The sequence below is a fragment of the Telmatherina bonti genome, assembly GCF_933228915.1.
Source record: "Telmatherina bonti genome assembly, chromosome: 9".
Lineage (NCBI taxonomy): Eukaryota > Metazoa > Chordata > Actinopteri > Atheriniformes > Telmatherinidae > Telmatherina > Telmatherina bonti.
The window spans coordinates 31,901,005-31,914,568 of record NC_136627.1 but is presented as its reverse complement, the minus strand read 5'-3'; the positions used below and the strand labels follow the sequence as shown (position 1 = coordinate 31,914,568).

The following is a 13,564-nucleotide window of genomic DNA, read 5'->3' as shown; positions in this document are numbered from 1 at the left end:
CCGATGTCCTTATAAAATATCCACATGAAAGGGACTGTAAACGTCCAGGTATTTTTGCGGCGCTCCCACCCAAGAGGAAGCCTTAGAAGTCGCCGTACCAAGAACAACAAATGGAGTTTTCTCAAGCAGCTATTGAGATGTTTTACTCAGATGGCTGGGGCGCCGTAATGGAAGTGCTTTAAAAGCAGGGAGAGAAGCTCAGAAACAGCAGGCGCTGCTCATCAGATCCCCCTTAGTGCGGTGGAGGCACAGCGCTTTTATTCTGCAACTGAAAGAAAAAAAAGATGTTTTGGCAAAGTGGTCCGGTCTGTTCTCAGCACTATCGAGCACTTCTCTGCTGTTTTTATCCCCCCCACAAGGTCACACTACTGGCCTTGTGGATATGAAGATAACAAAATGTTGGAAAAAAAAACACAAAACACACGCAACCCAAACAGAGCAGCCCATACACTCCATGAAAATAATGAAACCAGAGCAGCTATGGCGCAAACTAATCATGTCACAGAAACATTTAAGGAACATGCATTGGAAACGGCGGCTTGGAGGAGGAGGAGGAGGAGGAGGAGGAGGAGGAGGGAAGCTTTCCTTCGCTGCTGGCAACACCTGCCAACAGACAGATAAAGAAGACCTCTGCAGCTCCGATACTGTTCCAAGCAACAAAAGGCGCCGTCTATTAGCATGACAGCGGAAATATGCAGATAGTCCGATAACTTTGACCAGCAACGTCTAAAACGCACCATTGAGATTAATAGGAGGCAGCGTGTTCTATGAAAGGCTATAACTCAATCCAGAGGTGTGATAGATGCATGCAGGTTATGGCTAACGTGAAATACTGCAGCTATTTTAATGCTGCAACCGCGCCACTTTACATCGGATTAATCACGCCGCTCTGAGCGCTTACATCTGACGTGATGGAGTGGATGATTTACCGCGTCCAAACATTTTAGCGACAAAATCTATTTCCTTCCCAACTGGATGACTGTTCTCCATCCAAGCCCCACATGTGAAACAGATGTGTCTCTTTGAAGGAGACAAATGGGAAGCAAAAGAAAAAAAAAGATATCTTGTAGTGGAAATGATTTTGCGGCTCCTGGACACAACATGAAGTAGACACGGAGCGAGGGGGTTGGTATTTCAGTGGAAGCCACAGCACAAAACAAACAGTAGGAGATGGAAATGTTCACAGATACTAAAAGAAAGGAGCGTCTGTGGGAGAAGGCGGCTTCAGAGCAACGCTGTCCTGCAGGTAGCGTTTTTTAGGCGTGCTTCAGTCGTGTCTGCACATGAGAGGGGAAAAAAAAAAGACAAAAGAGACACGGAAACATTCCTGGGACTTAGCACAATCGCTTGGACAAGGTTGTGACAGAGGCTCGGGGAATGAAAGAGGATTCCAGAGCGGTGTGTTAATATGACAAATGGAGGAACAAGCAGCAGACAACAGGAGATGAAAAGGAAGCAGGGGGTTACTTGGAGAAGTTGGGGAGTGGCGGCAGGAAGAGGAAGAAGATGGAGAGCCTTGGAGAGGTTAGGGGAGTGACAACAGCAAATAAAGGACGGCACAATGAGTGAATGAGGATGAGGACAATCGGAAAAAGACACATTAATTCAGTGATTTCCAGAGATCCTCATTATTCCTCCTGTCAGAATTTGCCAGCAGTCACGGAAATGTAATTCTGCCATGACGAATATAAGCTCATCACTGACAGGAATTAAACACGCTGCCTTGGGAGTCACGGCTGAGGCAAATCTCTTCCTCACCTTATCGCGGATTCCCTTCTTCCACTTCTACCCCCGTTTCTGTTTGTCAACATACGTTTATTTATTTCATTTCTCCCCTTCTTTTCCTTGCTTTCAGCAAATCTACAGAGGCGCAGGCTCCCCCTCATGTGCAGGTAAATGCCACTCACCGCACTAAAACCTAAAGGCTGGTAATTCAACTTCAGCTCCCCTTTTCAGGAAGAAGCACGGGGACGTGCTGGAGGAGATAACGCTGTGAAATACTGCCATCAAAACACCAGTGACATCATCAGTGCAAATGTGCGGCGACTTGCAGGGACGTCCTGACAGCCTCTTGGCTGAAATGGCACGTAATCTCCCGACTTTTACAGGAGACCAAGAGGTCACAGCGCAGATAGCGTCTGACTTTACGTATCTGGTGATGTATAGCTGAAATAAAGAGTCCCAAGCATCCGCTGTGTTCCACCAGAAACCCCGCATCGGGCGTTGAGAGCACTTGGAATTCTTCTGTTCTGGTGTTCTTGTAGATAATCATTTTGTGCTACAGGGGGGCTGTAATAATCACTTTAAATGCACTTTTAATGAGCAATGAATATTTACACCAGCATCTAAAACCAATGCTCTTAAAAAAAAAAACTAAAAACGCTTTCCAGCAGCGTGGGATTACTAAAACATTTCAGCATCTCCTCTTAGTCTGCATGTGGCTTTAGTGCTAAGTGGAAAGGCTGTTAGTGGGTCATCAGGCATGAAGCAAACAAATCTGCATGTTAGTACATGTTAAGCCAGAGGAGGTCAGAGCGCAGGTTGTTTACCACTCCATCCCTGTCCCTTTTCTCGTTCGTTCCTTCTCTCTTTCTTTTGTTTTTTGTCTTCCTGTTGTTAATTTTGCATCTGTGAGTGGAATGAGCGAATCACTGCACAGAATCATCAGCATCAGCAGCAGCTCAGGAGCCAGTGGTCAGACCCTGGGACAGCATCTGACCTACTTCATCAGGCTCTCAGGGAGGCGTGACAGATCCAACACCACACGGTCGGACAGCGAGGAGAATGAGGAGGAGGGTAGAGGAGGTGAGCCGGGCCGAAGGGGCTCAGCCAATCCCCCTGCTACATCTGTCTGCCACATCCCTCTCCTCTGCATATCCTCCGGAGAGCAGAAAGAGCAAGCCATGCAGAAACAAATGTTAAGATAAATCACTGCGATCTCAGCTGCGCTGCTCTCCCCTGCTCTCCCCTGGTGACATTTGCATTTCAAGTCTCCAGCCAGGCTATCTCTTTTCCGTCAAATGGGGGTAAAAAAAAAAGAAGCCTTTATACAAAAAGAGAGCATCTTTCTCCTCTGTTTTCCACAGAATGAGTTGCAGCCCATTGTCTCCCCCCCCCCACCCCCCCACCCAGCACCTTCCCTGGCCCAGAACAACAGGCAGAAGCTTTAAATGGAAGCCTATGCTGTGCAAGAGAGGGAGTGGCTCATGCTAATGTCTCATTTGGATAATGAAGTGTGATCTTTGCAGATCTGAGCAGCAAGCAAACCCCACCCCCCCACCCCCACCTGTGGTGAAGATATTTTATAATGCTGTGGATTCAAAAGCATGAATGTTTGTAAACGTCAAAGCAGGAAGTTGAAGGGTGAGGAGAGACACGCAGGGACATCCGGAGACTGAAGACGGAGAATCTGCACCTCTACATGTCCGACAGCATGTTTCTGTTTCACATGAGAGTGTAATAATATAGGAGATTTACACATGTGGCCTTTGGTTCCATGAATAATGCAGGCGGCAGTGTGAGAAGGCTACGGCACAATATGGTATAGCACACAGATTGAGACAGATGACAAGCGAAGACAAACAAATTTCACATGGCGAGGGGAGCCTTCGCCATGCTGACATCTTAATGTCTCTTGTCTCTGTCAGAAAAAAGAAAGAGACAAATGGCTGCATGGTGCAGCGCTGCTGTTAGATGTCAGTAATATACGCTGCCTTACTTGTTTTATTTAAGGATGATCTTGCTGCAGTCTTGCAAGTTTTATTACCGAGTGGAACGAGTGTGCCGTGACGCTGAGAAAGCCGAGCGATGGCGCTGTGACGGCGAGACCATGGCGCCTGCTTAGGGCTGATAAAAGCGAACAAACACCTACCGTTCTACGACGTAGGACAGGACGGGTACTTATATGAACGTAAAGGAGAAAAGACAACATTTACTGGATTTGTGCAAAAAAATTCTTCTTAAAGGTGCTGTGGGATTATTTTCGTGGATTTGTAAACCAGTTTATTGTGACAAAGTCTCTTATTAAAGCTCAGAAAATGGAACTGTTACATTCTCAGTGGGATGTATGGACAGGCTGAAGCAAAAGCCTGAACCTCCTGACAAATACAGAGGGGTCGGTTGGTTTATATAGACTGGAGGCTCACCGCCGTGCTTTATCCTATATAAACATTTCTATTTCAATGAGGGGGGGGGGGGGGGGTTATCCAGCACCATCATCAAAAAAGCAAACAAAGACATTTTGTTTAGATAAAAGGTATTTATGTGCTACTGGAGATTTTGTAGACATTTTCAGGAGGAGCAAACTATGAGAACACGAAGCAGACACGCTGCTTTATCCAGCCGGGATTTTTATAGAAAGTCTGGGAAACATCTGAATGTGAAAACAGCAGGTGATTTTCTGGAGAATTCCTGCTTAAAGTCCGAATTAAACTAGGTTACGGCTGCAGATTACGTTGTTTTTCAGCTATTCATTGATATTAATACATACCGAAATCGTCTCCGTAGTCATAAGTGTATTATCCAAAAAATGCTGTATAAGTTATAGGTTGGGCTTATCTGTTTGATGTGCATTGCTGTCCTCTTTGCATACACAGTGAGGGTTTATTTGTTTAAAAAGTCTGAGGACGAGGATGGAAATGATGTGTCCACAAACCTTCATGCAGCTGATGTTCAAGATAACTTTTACACAATGGTTTCAAGTCATCACACCTTCCTGACTTCCTGTGATTCCGGTTATTGCTGTTTGAAGTGGATATTTACACCCTGTCACTTCTGCCTCTGACAGTAATGGACTCGATACTGGGAATGGGTCCACGTAACATATTGCTCCATTTTGCCCCAAGCCATAGCAAACTGGACTGGTTTATGATGGATCATAAACTGGGCTACTACAGGTTGTTGTACAGTTCAGAAACGATCAAATAAAACATCCAATTTTGGGATTTTCTTTAATCCAAGAGGAAATAGAGAAATGGACCACCAAATCCATTACTGGCCCCCAGTAAGAAGCATAAGAGCTAAAATTCTGCTTTTTAAATTTTCCAACCACAAAGGAGTAAATTCCATGCTGTGCATCCAGTTCAAGTTGTAACAAGTTTATAGAGCGATTATAACATGTTTTCAGCGCAGCGTTACATCCTCTGTTTAATAATTGATATTCCCACTGTGAGCTCTGCTGACATCCTGGTGACAAACGTTTGGAGTTGTTCATTTGCATGTAGCTAAACAAGCAGCTAATGTAAAACGGGTGCTTTTTTTTGTTTTTCAGGAGAAAACAAGAGCATGGATTCCTCTCACCATCACTGTATCTAACTGTCTCTGCAAATAACTGGACTTTAGTACTGGGAGGATGGAGAACGTGATGAGCAGTAAAAGTTGACGCAGGCTGTTACAGAAAGTCATGTAAACGGCCTCCTGGCCTCTCCTCCACCTCTGTCACGCCACCGCTCCCAGATGCTGTTTGCCTCTCAGCTTATTTCTGGAATCTGCTTTTGCTATGCGACTATATTCCAAAAATCAGACTCACTGAAGCACCCCCCCCGCAGTCACGTGGCTGTGCTTATTTATTTATATTTTCTGCGTTTTATTCATCTCATCTTCACCACGTGATCCAGACTTTTCCTCCACCTCTTCTCCGTCGACCCGACTTTCCTGCACGGGCGCTGCTTGTTCAGGCAAGTGTGAACAGATGTTGGCACGGTACTCTGCGCTTACAGAAAGATCCATGCTCACGCTTTCTTGCTAAATTGAAGAGAACGCTCTCGCTCCATCCAGTTTAACCCGAGCAGCAGAGCCCTGTGGCAAAGCTGGCTGCACCTCTGCTCACCAAAGCAGCTCGGCGCCTCAGCTCTGACGAAGGCCGATGAAAGTTACCGCTGCTGAGCCATAAGGGGAATCTCCAAACGGTTCACATGCTACCTGACCCCTAGCTGATCTGATATCATTCTTCACAGCTGATCCCACTAAAATGGCAGGAATCATGCAAAGTCTTTGACTCCATCTTGCGAATATGCATGGCGTTATGAGGGAGAATCAAGGCTAAAGCAAGTCAACAAATATATCCTGTGCTGCTTCGCTGGAACATTTTCCCACATGTCGTTTTAAAGTTCTTTGCCAAGAACAAAAACCACTCATCGTTTTCTCAGGGGTTGATAATAACACGACTGTAAGGCCATGCTGACAAAATGGCCATTCATCACGTCTTGTATGTGCTGGGAAGAAATCTAAGATGGCGGCACTTATTTCTTTCAAACACAAAAAACAGAGTGTGATGGTGAGAGCTGATTATCTTAATGAAAGACTGATTTTGCTCTCTCAAGTTGGGGAAGATCTTTGAGGTTAAACCACTTAATTCCGACCTCTTCCTGTGGCTTCCTCCACCACAGGGCCGGCTGATTGAGAGGCATTCCTATTAGACACTTAAAAGCTGCTAAATATGATTCATCAAAAATGAACTTTCTCTGTTGGCTCATTTAATTGTCTTTACTTTTGAACATAGCCTCTGATGCCCGCTAGTAATTAGCTGATTAATCAGATCTGACGACTTGTCAACTTTGTCTCAGGAGAATTCTGAACTGCATGTAAATGAGAAAGGTATTTGCTAGCAAGGAGCCCATTACAACAAGCTCATCCCTCTTGCTATAGATCCGTTCTCCTCGCTCTCCTCCTCCTTTTCCCTCAGACTTCCTCTTCTACCTTTTTTTCCTGAGAGCGAGGATTGATTAAAACCGGAGAGCGGTTCATTAGATTGTGACAAGTGACACCATATCTGCAGAACACATGTCCTTGGAAAAAGCTGTTTTCGCCCATGTGATGTACTACAGTCGGCGCCATCTAAACACCAACACTATCCTCAAACTAATTGAAACAAGGTGCTCTGTGGCCCCGCTATCTGCCGAGGTGACAGTTATGCGGCTCCCACAAATCTGTCCATGAAAACTGAGGAGCTTGATTAAAATCCGCTTTCCTTAAGTGCTTCATCAGCGCTGTATCCCGGGGTGAGAAAATAGCTTTTCTCTGATACAAACAAGTTGTCAAGGACATTTTATCTTTGTGACATGGAGAGCAGGGCTGTCTACCCGACAGGTGTGCTGCATATTATCGTGTCAATCTGAAAATTAACGCCAAAATGAGAACAAAGAGGACTGCTGCCAAATCCATGCATAATGCAGACAGCAGTTGTGCATTCAGATAAACCTAAATCTTGATCAGGATAAAACAAAATAAAAAATCTGCACCGTGGTGGTATGAGGAGCTGATTGATCCCCTGGATGGTGCTTTTGTCATTGCTCTGACAAAGTTTACAGCAGGATAAAAAGACCAGTTTTTATTGACTCTAATAACAGAGAACTCTCCAGAGAGCCTCTAAATCCAAAAACCATTAAAGGAGGCCTTTTAACAAGGAAAATAAGTAATTATTTGATCTTTTATTACACAAATAGGCTTGGTCACTTCTCTCTTTCTGAGGAGCAGGATTACTGAGATCCGATGCTGCAGCCTTGAACAGCTGCCATCACCTGCCAGGTCACAGCCGGGTCTCTCTGAAGCTGGTGAGGGCCAAAACATGCCCCACGGAAGCTAATGAAGCATCGCTACACTTGTTAAACCTCCATTATGCACAGCCGATGTTACAACTGAACACTTTAGATATTTAGCAGTAAATGCAATGCCTACCCTGAGGTTCACTTCTTCTTCACTTCAGAGTCTTTTATTCATGTCAAGTGAACAGAGTTTAACTGTAGCACAAGCTGACTGGCGTTCACGCAGACATCTGGGAAGCCAAACGCTGACAAGAGACCATTAAGACGAGGATTGGCTAACGTTTCACATTCTCAGCAGAAGCACAGGTTATTATACCACTGTAATGTATCGGTGATGCACCTGCAGGAGACGCAGAGACAGAACCATCCTGTCCCTGTCTGCTGAATCCAAAGCACCAAACCATTAATGTTTCAAATCAACTGCAGCCGTTTAAAAGCTGCTGCACATTTAAACACCATGCCACATTGACACCGAGGCTCTGAGCTGCGTTTTAGGAGAAAAGGTTGGCTGTTCTCCCTTTAACATGTCATTGTTACTATGGGAACTGGGAACATACTTTTGGGCTCGTCTAGCATCCGTCGGGACTGTATGAACAGAAATTCAGGACTTCTGCCATGCAGCAGTACAGCAGAACACCTGCCACTTGTGTGCAGCTGCATTTAGTACAGAAGACATCATGACGGTTGTGAACAACTGCAGTACTTTCCTCTGAAATACCTACATTTCACTTAATGATCTCCCTTATTTTAATATGGGGTTTCGCTACATGTTTACATTTCTTTATGTGTTCAGGGAGTTCTAATAGTCTTAATTGCTGCAGAACCTAATTTGTGTCTCTTGGATCTCATTTTGGCTGCTGCCTCTTTAAAGTAGCACTATGAAATTGTCTGACCTCAAGAATATGCATTTTTTTAAGGTTTCTGTGGCACAGTTTTATGTTCATTCCTCACCACAATGTACCAAGGTTTAGAAGCTGTGTGTTGCTACTTCCAGGAGATGCTGCAACGTTACGCGTTTCAGTGTCACATGCTAGCAACTCAACAGAAACGCCTGAACAGGTACTTCATCAAAACAACACAAGAGGACATTATTCCAGAAAGAGATGAAAAGAAAATGAGAAGAGGACAGATTAAGGTGTGACACAACACGGAGCTGACTTTTACAGGCTCGGGAGAGCTTAGAGTGAAGGTAAGATGCAAGATGGATGCAGAATTAGCTGTTGGCCGGCAGACGCGTCACTCTGAAGGTTTTGTCTACTTGGTGAGGAATTTAGAAAAAAATTATTAACTGTATTAAATAAAGGTAGCATGTGTGGTCTCTGCCTAATTTAATAAATTCCCAAACAGGCCATCAGGTGGGAATGATGCTAAAATGCTTCAAGTTAAAGTCAGGAAGAGAAACTCGGACTGCAGATGTCCAGTTGTAAGCAGTTCAGAAGGAAGTCGTCATGTTTACATGAGATTCAAGGAAAATCTGATTATAGTCTGACTAAAGCTGGCTGAAATAATGCTAAACTGAATTTCTGGGAGTCAAAGCATGCGGATAATGCAGCTGAGAGATAAATGCTTCTGTTTATTCCACCGTTTTAACGCCAAGGTCTGGGAAAGAAGCAAAAGAAGAAAAAATCTAAGAAAAAAAGAAGAACCATGAAATATACTGTGAAACAAACAAACAGAAGAATAAAATATATACAAAAAAAAAAAAATACTGTGAAGTAGTCCAATTTATCACTCCAAATGGTACCAATGTGCCGCCAGCTAAACTGTTCGTCAATTGCTTGTGATGTAATAGGTCAACCGTAAAATAGCTCAGCGCTAACAAGCTAAATGAGGGACATGTCGTCTCTTCTCACAGGGCGGGGGGGTCGGACGTACTTTAGTTAATATATCGATTCTCTCCTCTTATGAGGGTCCAGTTAAATTTGCATGTAAATGTACCGGAAAACATCTTCGTCTGATCTGAACCTCTGCAGAAAAACGTAAAAATAAAACATCCTAATTAATGCGATGTATCACAGACAGCTGTATTGTCTTCAACAGCAGCGAGTTCCAGTCAGAGAAGCCTAAAGAGTGTTTTCACAGCCGCTGCAAACCTGTACGCAGCCACGGCTGGTCAAAACACAAACAGCAATCTTCAGTCCTGTATGCAGATAAAGTGGAAGTGAACGCTCTCGAGTCACGCACCCACGCTTTGTTCACCTCGCTCACGCTATAAAATCACATGAAGAAAATGATGAGAAGAAACAGAAAGACTACCGGGACAATAGCATTGTGGTTTGTTCATTTGAACAATCAATGAAAAAGCAGAAATAGAAAATTACTTTGGTGCCTTTGCTTTGTCTTTCCAAAAGGAGTCCAGAGCTTTATGCCAAACAGTCCATCTCTTTGGAGCGCGCTCACTCAGCACAGGCTGCTGCACAGTAATTTCCTAACACAATATTACTTCCTCGCTTTCAAGCTCATAAGGGTTGTTCAGGCTCTTTTGAGATTTGTATTATGACCGTACGAACTCACCTACTGTGGATGTGTGAGTTTCACAATGCCAGCTAACACATCACACCCCATAAAGCTGCTTTTTTTTTCTTACCCTCACCATTATGGAAGAACACACTGAGAAGGAGGAAACAGAAACAAACAATACTGCAAGGAACAGCTGTTTGCTTCACAACAATTACAGAGTTTCCAGAGACACGACTCAACATGCAAGGCGGTGCGAGTTAGAACACGTCAGATTCCCAAAAACCAAGCAGGGCAGAGAGGGAGAAACTTTCCAGTCTGCTCAGACCAAAACTGTGACAGTCTCCAAACAACACACACAGCTGCCAACAATCAGAGGAAGACACCCCTTATTTGTACAGCATAGTCAGATCTGGCTTACATTATATAGCAGGAGCTTGGAGTAGAAAGTAGAAAGTTCTCCTACGGAGAAGAAGCGAGAGCAACCACAGTGCATGTGTGCCAACAATTATGTGCAAGGCAAGGAAACGGAATCAGTTTTGTTCAGCATTTTGTTTTCCCAGAAGAAGAAGTGAGAAAAGAAGGAGTACTGAGCTCAACTCCATGAGAGGCGCAGGTTGTTTCTGGGAAATGCGAGCGTGATGCGAGCAAACTATGATCAATACAGTACCCTCACCTCAAAAACCCCCCAATTTCCTTTGTGTTATTTTAGGTGCTGATAAGAGACCTGCTCTATGCAGCTCCCACACATGTTTCCTGGGTGTGTAACAGGCCAGGTGGGGAGGAGGCGCTCGCTCCTAACACTGCTATGTGTGGAGCTCCGATACACAAACAAAAACAGGATTTCTACATTCTTTTTCACCCTCCTATAACCTGCCAGAGTGGGATCGGCACCAACAACACGCGGGCGATGTGCTCTGCGTGTGCGCTGATTCGCAGGTCTGAAGCTCTGGAATGAAGGCTACTGTATTGATGAAGCCATGCGCGAGTCACTGAAGAGAAAGAGCGGAAACGAGAGCCGCGAGACACCTACCTGTGATGTTGACGTCCACGATGCCGGTGCGAGTCCCGATGCCGTTGGTGGCGTCGCAGACGTAAGTTCCGGCCAGGTCGTAGGTCACCGGCCCCTTGAAAAACAGAGTGTTGTTCTTAATCTCCACATTATTGGGCAGGGAGCCGTTCAAGCTGCAACGAGAAAGAGAGAAACAAAGACGGAGACGTTGTAAAAATGCAAAATTCCTCCAAAGCAAAGAAAAAAAAATGAATGAACGAATAAAAGAACTAAGCAAAAGCTTCCAGATGCACAGAAGAAAAATCATTTTAAAGAGTAATAACTACAGTCTGACATGCTAAGCTAACCTAGAGTGCACGTCAGGGTGAGCTGAATACCAGACATATTTGGCAGAGCTGTATTTCAGTCATCCTCCCTCCATCCAAGCAAAATTATGAAGGTATGGAATCCCAGCAGGTCCAAACAGGTGAGATATAGCTTATGCTCGAGGACAGACTGAATACATAACAGACAGACAAAACAGAAAGATGGTGTGGTGGTGCTGGTGGGGGGGGGGTCTCTCCTCTACTGTTGCACATCTCACATGGCTGAATTCAAAACTCAGGGGAGCTGTCAGAAGAGGCAGCTGATCAGGCGATAAATGCAGAATCTAGCCAATGCAGGGCTGTCACTGCAGCCCTTTCCTCCTGGCCGAGGTGTTTGTCTCTACTATCTCTATCTCTACCTCGCTCAGACTCGCTCGCTTCCTTTGATCAGGTCGGTCAACTTCGAGGTCACGGATCAGGAGCACAGCAGCCCTCCACTCTATTATCCAGACCTTTTTTTATGGAGCCCCTGGGCTGGAAAAGGTTTCAACTTTCATGACAATTAGCCGTTTCCTGTCGCCTTCCCCTCGATCGGCTTCATCAGCCTCTCTGAATGGACTCAGCTTAAGCAGTTAGTGGACACGATTGGGATAATGCTGCAGAGATTCTCCCTCCATCTCTGCTGGGTCACAGAGACTTTGAGGGCCGCTGTGTGAGGACATTAAAAACAATGTGGAGCTCCATTTATTAAAAGGAGAGGAAAAACAAGATGAGATTACAGAGAGACAACAAGATTAGCTCTCCTGCTAACAATGGCCACACATCAAGTATTAGAGGTTTACTTGACAGGCTTTTAACAAAGCTATTTAATGACGGGGAGAAAAACATATCGACAAGCTGAGCAATTCATTTAATAGATCTGTGCCTCTGTCAATATGAAAGCAGGGATAAAGTCATCATTTAGCCACATATTCAAGAAAAAAAAACAACTAACAGAAAAAAGCCGAGTTTAAGTTGTTTGGCCACCTTAGCGAGGCAATCACGTCGGAGCTGCAAACAACCCTCAATACAGTATTTCACCATTCAATAATCAGTTACCTTGTGAGCCTTTATCAAACGCTGACTTCCGCAAACGCGCCATTGATTCGCTGCAGAAATGAAAGGCTGGTAAACTGCGATCCACCACTGATTCGGCCACAACCAGCGATGTCTGCATTTGTGTGAGACATGCATTTGGTTGTGTGTGTGTGTGTGTGTCTGTGTGTGTGTGTGTGTGCAGGAGTGGAGCCAGAGGGCCAGTATAATGAAAGACTAACAAACAGCTTGAGACTGATGCAGATTCTTTGAATATTGGCTGTGCATGCACGGATGTGATGTTTACACACAGCTGGAGGTTTGCAGGGGGGAGCATCAATCTGGCTTTACAGGTTTCACAAATCACTGCATCGATTTGCTGGTGAGAGCTCAATGCTGCTGCTTCTTTATTATGACAACATTTACATTTTGCTTTCAGGGAAATTCTGAAATTTTTGGATTCCTTTTATTTTTGAGTCTATATAGGAACCAACATCTGTAATCAGACCAGTACTGACTGGTCTGTGCTTCATAACGAGGCAAAAGTAATAAAGAAAATATTTTTTCCCCAAAGGAAAATCTCAGGATGGAATCTGGAAAGAGGTATTTTAGTGAAACGGGGGAGGCGTGACACTGTCAGGCGCTGTTACATAGTCAGAATATACAGTAAATACATGTAGAGGGAAACTACATGAACTTCTCAGTGTCATAAGTAACATTAGAAAGTGTTTTTTAAGTCCTTTTCTCAACTCTATGAAGAGCGTAGATTGTTATTTTATTATATGGAGTATGATATATGGTGAATTTATTCCCTTAAATGAACAGATACAGTGTGCCTCAAACCATTTGTGCATCGATTTTATGCTCAGTTTACAATAATCACAAGGTATTCCCACATTACTTTGTACAACTTATATATTTGTTTATTTGCTAGTGACTGGCGGCCTGTCGAAGCCACGTGACGCCGCATAGAAATAAGCAGTCATAGACTTTGGCTGGATGGATTTTAAACTGAATAATAAGAAGATCGCCTGTTATTTTATATAACTTACTTCTTATTTCATTGATACATGAACATGAACTAGAAATGTGAATTTCCAAATGGAGCTCCTGCCGGTCTGCTGCATAGCGCATTGCATTGTGGTCTTTTGTACATGTGCTGGGCTAATGGCCAT

General features: G+C 44.3%; 1 protein-coding gene across 1 annotated transcript in view; it reads right to left on the bottom strand.

Moving 5' to 3' along the window:
- nectin1b (nectin cell adhesion molecule 1b) overlaps positions 1 to 13,564 on the bottom strand; it is a gene marked incomplete at its 3' end in the record, with an annotated part of 166,085 nt that overhangs the window by 90,879 nt on the left and 61,642 nt on the right. The window contains exon 5 of the mRNA XM_079246288.1: positions 11,032 to 11,183. Coding sequence (XP_079102414.1) covers positions 11,032 to 11,183 — 152 coding nt within the window. The remainder of the gene's footprint in view (positions 1 to 11,031; positions 11,184 to 13,564) is intronic.